Genomic DNA, 7,546 nt, shown 5'->3' on the forward strand with positions numbered 1-7,546 from the left:
GAAATGCCAATAAAATCCTAACCGTAAAAAATGTATAACTGTCGTTAGTCCCAATCAAAACGCATCGTTTTGTAACGTCAGCATAATAATTTTTTATTAATTTAATTTAAAAATTTTATATATATATATATATATATATATATATAAAATTGAAGGGGTGGCCAGTGGTGGGGCTACCACACCTGGCCACCCCCCAACCCCAGGGGGTTTCGGGTGGCTAGAAACCACACCATGGGTGGTTTTGGGTTGCCCACAGGCCATCCCACCACCCTAGGGGTGGCCGCAAGCCACCCCTAGGATGGTTGGGGGCAACCCCAAACCCCCTGGGGATAGCTTTCGGGGTGGGCAAACCACCTCATAGGGGCTTGGGGTTGGCACCCCCACTGCTGGTTTAAATTAAATTAATAAAAAATTATTATACTGATGTGGCAAAATGGTGTGTTTTGATTGGGACTAACAGCGCTTACACAATTTTGACAGTAGAAATTTTATTGGCATTTCGATTGACCCAGTGAAAAAAAAAAAAAAAAACTTAGGGATTTTTAAATTTTCGAGGGTTGACTCAGAGACTTATAATATATTTACTTTTTTTTTTTTTTAATTTTAGCTATCAACTTTTTCAAAGCACCTACATCCAACTCTCCAAACTAAGAATCCATTTTCACTCTTCTATTTAAATATTCTATTTTAAGTATTTGTTTATTCTTGTGATGAGAGATGATATAAAACTTTTAATTTATTTTTTCATTTTTTATAATTTGAAGAGTGAACAATGCTCCCTAGCTTCCCAAAAAATTTTTCCCCAAATAGAGAGCCCGTAGTTGGAGAGTTAAAAAGAGCATTTTAACATTTTGGCTCTCTAAAGTAGAGATTTTTCTTAAATAAAGAGCTAGATGAGAATGCTATGAAGTAGGGGTGTATATGCGGCTATCGTTATTTACAATATCCACATCCACATCCGCAAAATGCGGATATCACTTTTAGATATCTGCATTCGTATCATGTTTTTACTAACCGCATCCGCGCGGTTATTGAATGCGGTTAGATAATGAGCGTATTCTAGGGCTCCTTTGGGTCTCTATTACGACTTTAAATGATTTTGAAAATAATTTAAACTGGTTTTTATTGTTTTGGACTTGTTTTAATTTTTTTTAAAGCCCTAATATTTTGAAAATATTTTGCGTTTGGCCCAAGTGAATGAGTGAATTGTGAAGAAAAAAACCTAAAACAATATAATTATAACATATACCTAATCCAAAATGACGCCGTTTTGATAAATTTATTAAATATAATATATAAAAAAATATTATATATATTATATATAAACGGTATGCAGATGTGGTTATTATCGGTATCCGCATATGTGGATAGTGGCTTTTTCTAACCGCATCGGCATCCATATGTGCGGATAACGGATAATGGATAGATACGGATAGCGAATGCATGTACACCCTTGCTATAAAGTTGCTATAAACTTATTTCAAGCTTGAACTTGTTTTTTAGATAGAAATGGAAGGGGAATTTTATTCTAAACCAATGAATCCTCTGGTCTCATCCAATAGAACACAAACAAATAAAATGGCATTAAACAACAAGTGTTTATGGCAAAAACATTTTATATTCAATAAAGAGGCTACAAAACACACCAATACTTAGTTAGAAACAGAGTCTTCTCTTACATGCCTCAAAGGGTAGTGCATCCATGCCATAAAATCCCATTTCTCTGGCAATCTCTTCAATCAAGTCACTGCAGATATGATCCTGCAAAGCCAACCCAATTCTTCCAATTTCCCTCCTCTCTCCCCAAGCAATGTCCCTGCACACCTCCTCTAAGCTCTCTACCATGGCTTTGCTGCTCCATATGTTACTCATTTTCTTCTCCCCTCTCGTTTGAGCTACTTCTGCACTCATTCTCTCATGGAAATATATGTTCATCATTTCCTCTTCCCCTGGCTTCTTCCTTAGTTGCCTTTGCTGCTGTTGCACTCGCCCTATAGCTGCCATAATTTTTCAATTAAAGTAAAGGGAAAATATAAACAAAACGGAAAATATTTTCAATTTTTCAACTGAAGCTGCCATCATTTCCTCTTCCCCTCTCATTTGACTACATAAATTTAATGTTTCCACCTTTTTTATATTTTTTTAAATATTATATTATACATGCCACATGTTCACTCACACCGGTGTTGTGTGCAGCAGCACTACTCCTTGATGAGAGAAGATTTCAAGGGATCCAAGTGGTTGCTGTTGAGATATGCAAAATTCAATTTACAAGTTATTCAAGAGGCTACAAAGATGGTGTAAAACCAAACCCTAAATCCCTTTGAGTAAAGCTTGCATGGGTTTTAGTATTGAGTTTACTTTCAAAAGGCTTCATACCATTTAGAGATAGCATATTTTATATAAACACACAATTTTTTTCACATACAGGCAATGTGAGACATTATAGATGGCCAAACATTGCTAACAAGCTATGGAGACATTAGGCCTTAATGGATGGAAAAAAGATTGATGCCACTAGAATAGGTGACTTATTTGCAAATGGGGTTTCATATGGATTGCTAAAAGCCTGAAAGGGTTATCTATAGAGATAGAGGAATGTTGCAAGAAAATTTTTATAATGGCGGCCTACAATAAAGAAGATGATGATAATGGGTATATATTGATAGAGGAAGCAACCAACCAGGGGCGAAACTAGAATGTTTTGTTTTGGGGGTAAAATTAAATAAATAAATAAATAATTCTTAGGAGGCAAAAGTTAATTTTTAAAGGTATATTTAAAACATAATAATAATTTTGGGGACCACCCTATGGCTTGGGGGGCTCCCCTTCAAGGTGGTTCCGCCCCGCAATCAACTAAAATAGAGGCACAAGTTTGTTCTCGAGGGCAAGGGTGATCTTTTAAATTCCTTGATTATCTTAATTTATGTAGACACAAGAATTTAATAAATAACTATTCTATTCTATACTTTGGTTCAGTTGCACTTGCACCACCGATATTAGAAATATAATTGTTTCTATGGTTATTCTCTTTGAAATTACAAAAATAAATAAATAAATTATTATTATTATTATTATTATTCCTCTCAAAATAGTAAGGAATAGCTAACTATTCTCTCAGAAATGGAATAGCCCAAAAAATTATTTTTCGAAAATACTTTTTTTTTTTTTTTTTTTTTTTTAACCCAAAACATATACCATTTGTTTTGCCCAAAGGCCCTCGAGGTCGACTCTAGGGGTTATGGGAATGTTGTGTGTGCAACCAAGGGTAATCGAAGCAGGGAGGAACCACCACCCCTGGAGCTCTCAGTGTCTATCTCGAGAGAGGCTTTGATGATGGTGCAACCAGCCTTGAAGCTTCTGTTGGGTTAGTCAGCCACCATGGGGACAAATTAAATTTATTTTTTTGTACCCAGAGAAAAAAAAAAAAATAAATAAATAAATATGGTTTTTTTGGGGATAAATGACTTTTAGAACAGAGATATTTTAAGAAATTTGGTTAAAATATGACTCAATTCTAGTTAGAAAATTTGTTAGCTAACCAAAACAATATGAATGCTTATTTCATTTAAGCTCTCATTCCTATTATGATGAATTTTTGGAATCTTGCATGATTATAGAAGGAGCACTCAGTCAGAAGTAACTAAAAAAAGCTCATTACTGTCTTAATTGTCTTTTACGAACATTGCTATAAGTTTTTTTATAATGTGATGTAATTTTTAAAATTTAAAATATAATTTATTAATAATTTTAAAAAATATATCATATTTAAAATAATTCTAAAAAAAATTTATAGCATTACTCGTTTCACAACCGAGACTATATTTACTTAGGGCGGATATATAAGCTGAAAAGAGATGCTTAAAGAATTGCCTCGAAAAACACAAAAGAGAAGTAAAACTAAAAATCCTTTAGGCGGTGCTCCCAACTCAATGAGTGTGGCACGCGCATGGCTGCTTTGTGGTCGAAAGCATCATCATCAATCATCATCACCGTATATATGGTATGATCAATATGATCATGGCATGGCATCCACAAGGTTCCCTGGGTAGTGGTTATGGTGGAACCCAAAGCTGCTTTTAATTAGTGGGCTTCTGCCAAGTCAAACCGATTAAAGACATGTCACACGTATCTTGTGGTTCTATTTCTCTTTTCTTTCTTCCTTTTTGAACCACCTTTGACTGCTTCATTATGGTTATGGGAGTAGCTACTTGTTTGTGGTCCCTATCCTCAAAACGCAGAGAGGTAGTAGACAACGGCAAACAAACCGGCTTCTTTCAAATTAACTTCTTTCATTTTAATTTACTTTATAAAAACAACCCACTCTAATAAATGTCAAATGCTCGCTAACATATTTGGGTTCATAAAAAAACCCATGTTTGAGTTCTTAGGTTAGCAAAAATAGAGTTGATGACGATTAAAAAAACGTGTTTCTCACATGTTAAAAGACATTTGGCATTTGCTAGTGGATTAGAAAAAAAAAAAAAAAAAATCTAAATTAATGTGGAAGAAATTTATGTCCTTAAAAAAATATTGAGAAATAATTGACGTCAATATTTTTTACATATTTTCTCACATCATCTTATAAATTCAATAGATCAACCATTAGATTTGTGGGGTTTACTATTGAATTTGTGTGGAGTCTACAGTTCATAAATCTAATTATTGATTTGTAAAATGAAATGATAAAAATATTGATGTGAATTATTTCTCAAAAAATATTACGATTCTTAAAATTAAAAAAAAAAAAAACATATATTTATCATGTGTTTTTTTCTTCTTCTAAGCAAATAAAAACAAAAGGAAAGAGATATTTATCACGTGTTAGTGTTAAAACATAGACTAGATTGCAATTAGGAGAAAACTCAATCCGACAAACACACACAAAAGGGGAAAAGAGACAAAAATTGTCTTCAATCACACACATTAGAATGAGAAATGCTTGTGGAATAAAAAGATCAGTTTTGGCCATAAAAGTCTAAGGTGACAAGAGATTATAAGTCTCATCTGTAGTTACTGTAATCCCACCCAATAATTTGCCTATAACTTCTTGTCACCTAAGATTTTTATGGGTCAAAAATAGTCTTTTTATTACACTATAACATATCTCCTTTAAAATCTTGATGCTATAACAGGACAGCTGTAACTTATATCAATAGTCCGGTATCATTGGAAAAATGGTTATAATGGGCCCGCACACACCAGATTGCATCATTGTTAACTTGGAATCCTAAAACCTTCTCCCTCCTATCTACGTGACATGCACTTTTATCGGAGAGACCATCGTATTTAATATATATGTTTATAGTCTATGAGCAACACAAAAGTTCATGTTAATAAAACAAACTTAATATTTTCAAAATTAATTAATGCTACTCAGATTTATATTCGGGTGTCAATATTTAATTTCCTTTTTAACTTTTTAGATAATATATATATACATATATATATATATATATATATACGTATGAGAAAGTTGAAAGACAACCAAAAGAAAGAAGGAAAGCAAAACGAACCGTTTGAGTGGCGTCCGGAGTGGCAGTAGCGTGCGCTCCAAGGAGAACCACTGAACTCGTCCAGCACTGACACGGGACTCGGCTCGCCGTTGAACTCCCAACACCTTTTCGTCGCCGCCGCGTCTGCGGCGGGCGTTGATTTCTGCCGCTCCGACGACTGGACGGCCTCGATGATCTTCTTGAGCGCGTTCAAGTCCTCGTTGCATTTCTCCAACGCTCCTAACAGCTTCCTTCTCTTGTCGGCAGCCGATTCCGGCATTGCTTCCAACCCCATCAGCCTCGCCACCAGCGCCGGAGGAGTCGGGAAGTTCTGCGGCGAGCGCCGTATGTCCGCCGGCAGAGTCGGGCTCCTTTGCATATCGCAAGTGAATCTCCGGAGATCAACCTCTTTTCTGCTCTGTCCTTGCACTGCTGATGGGGAAGCCGAGGAGGGTTTTAGCTTCGTCGGAGTAGAAACCACATTCTTTTCCTGCTTCTTTCCTGATCCAACACCCATAGACGAAAGCTATTTTAAAGACAAAAAAAAAAATAAAAAGAAATGAAAAAAGAAAGAAACGAACCGAAAGTAAGGAATTTGTGTCGATTTTGGTATTTGCAAACGAGGTGGATAATGCCGGACATGCATCCGATGCTCCTCCCATGGAGGGTTTCCGGCGCAATATTTTCCCGGTAAGAAGATGATGACACCAGATTGTGATCCTGCCTCTTCATAGATCCTGATCGATCGATCTCTCTTTCAGTTTTGCTGCGACAGAATGTTTTTGGGAAATGGAGAGAAGTGTTAATTAGTGTGTGGGTTGCAGCAATTAGAGATAACGGTAACAAATTGGATGCTTTGAAGAAGAAAAAGGGAAGAGAATGCGGTGCTCACTGTTGTCTGATTTCTGAACGTAAAAGCAAATTAAGCACGTGGACTTCTTTTCGGAAGAGCTTCCTTCCTTTTTATTACAGCCCTTGGATGGCTTGGATACTCTTACCTTAATTTTGATTGATTTTTTGTTTTTGTTTTTTTTTTTTTTAGATTACTTATTTATTTATAAATTGAGTTATTGAGATGGGGTTGGATGGAGCGAGATCTGTGTGACTGCTCCCTACGAGAAAGGGCAGATAAAAAAAGAAACGAAGAGTGGTGATTTAAATGACTGGTTGTGACTCATGACACCGAGTCTGGAATGGTCCTTCCTATATTTATTTACTAGTTTCTTTTCTTTAAAACAAAAAAAAAAAATATTCTAAAACTTTTGTTTTGATGTTTAAAGGGGTGATCATACCATAATAATGGTGGTCACGCCTACATCTTATATAATCTTCATAGGTGGTGATAATCTTCATGAATGTATGAGGTGCTCTTTAAAAAAAAAAACACAATCTATTGATATAATGACGATCAGGAGATTTGGAAAAAGATCGGGTTCGAGTGGCACATTGGACGTGACGGTGGAACCATCTCCAATGCTGAAATTGCTGAAATTAGTGAAAGTGAAATTTAGAGGATATGTGGACAGGACGTAAGCAGCAATTGTGAGAGAGCTTGTGAACCCGTACTACATATTGTTTTAAAGTAGCGCGTCTTCATAATTTAATTCCATTCGGTGACATCTCCAACAACTCATTTCTTTACGGAATAAGTTCGAAACATACAAGTCACTTAACTCGTATAAGTTACTTTCCTTTTTGGGAGTGCCCCCAATGACTCATTTCTTCATCAAACAAATTTGGACCCATCCGTTAATTTTAACTGTTAAAAATTCAAAAAAAGACCAAAATATCCCTGATTTTTATTTATTTTTTAAATAAAAAAAAACGTTTTAGAAGTTGAAATTTTATACAAAAGTCAGGGTATAAACGTCATGTGACGTTTAAAATTTGACGGAGGGGTCCAAATTGAAAGCAATTGAAAGTTCAGGGGACTAAATTGAGAGATTTTGAAATTCAGGGGGAGTATTTCAAAACGGATGAATGTTTAAGGGTCCTTAGTAAAGTTTCCCCTAAATATAAAGGTTATTTTCAATTAATATACATCCATACGT

At 35.3% G+C, this 7,546-nt stretch overlaps 1 protein-coding gene across 1 annotated transcript; it reads right to left on the reverse strand.

The window, feature by feature from the left end:
- Window positions 1-1,533: 1,533 nt before the first annotated feature.
- LOC132161753 (uncharacterized) lies at window positions 1,534-6,455 on the reverse strand. Its single transcript, XM_059571936.1, has 4 exons — window positions 6,388-6,455; window positions 6,077-6,261; window positions 5,517-5,996; window positions 1,534-1,997 (listed from the first exon to the last, which is right to left on the reverse strand). Exons 2-4 carry the CDS (start codon window positions 6,225-6,227, stop codon window positions 1,657-1,659), a joined length of 972 nt encoding a protein of 323 aa, XP_059427919.1. The 5' UTR covers window positions 6,228-6,261; window positions 6,388-6,455; the 3' UTR covers window positions 1,534-1,656.
- Between the last annotated feature and the right edge of the window lie 1,091 nt (window positions 6,456-7,546).

Source organism: Corylus avellana, chromosome ca9 (genome assembly GCF_901000735.1).
Source record: "Corylus avellana chromosome ca9, CavTom2PMs-1.0".
Taxonomy (NCBI): Eukaryota; Viridiplantae; Streptophyta; class Magnoliopsida; order Fagales; family Betulaceae; genus Corylus; species Corylus avellana.

Bases quoted from the DNA above. Each gene is read 5' to 3' on its own strand.
- LOC132161753 (XM_059571936.1), bottom strand. From the start codon at position 6,227: ATGAAGAGGCAGGATCACAATCTGGTGTCATCATCTTCTTACCGGGAA. The intron at 5,997-6,076 runs GTTCGTTTCTTT...GTGTTGGATCAG, and splicing joins ACACAAATTCCTTACTTTCG to GAAAGAAGCAGGAAAAGAAT. The intron at 1,998-5,516 runs GTTCGTTTTGCT...AAATTATGGCAG, and splicing joins CTCCGGACGCCACTCAAACG to CTATAGGGCGAGTGCAACAG.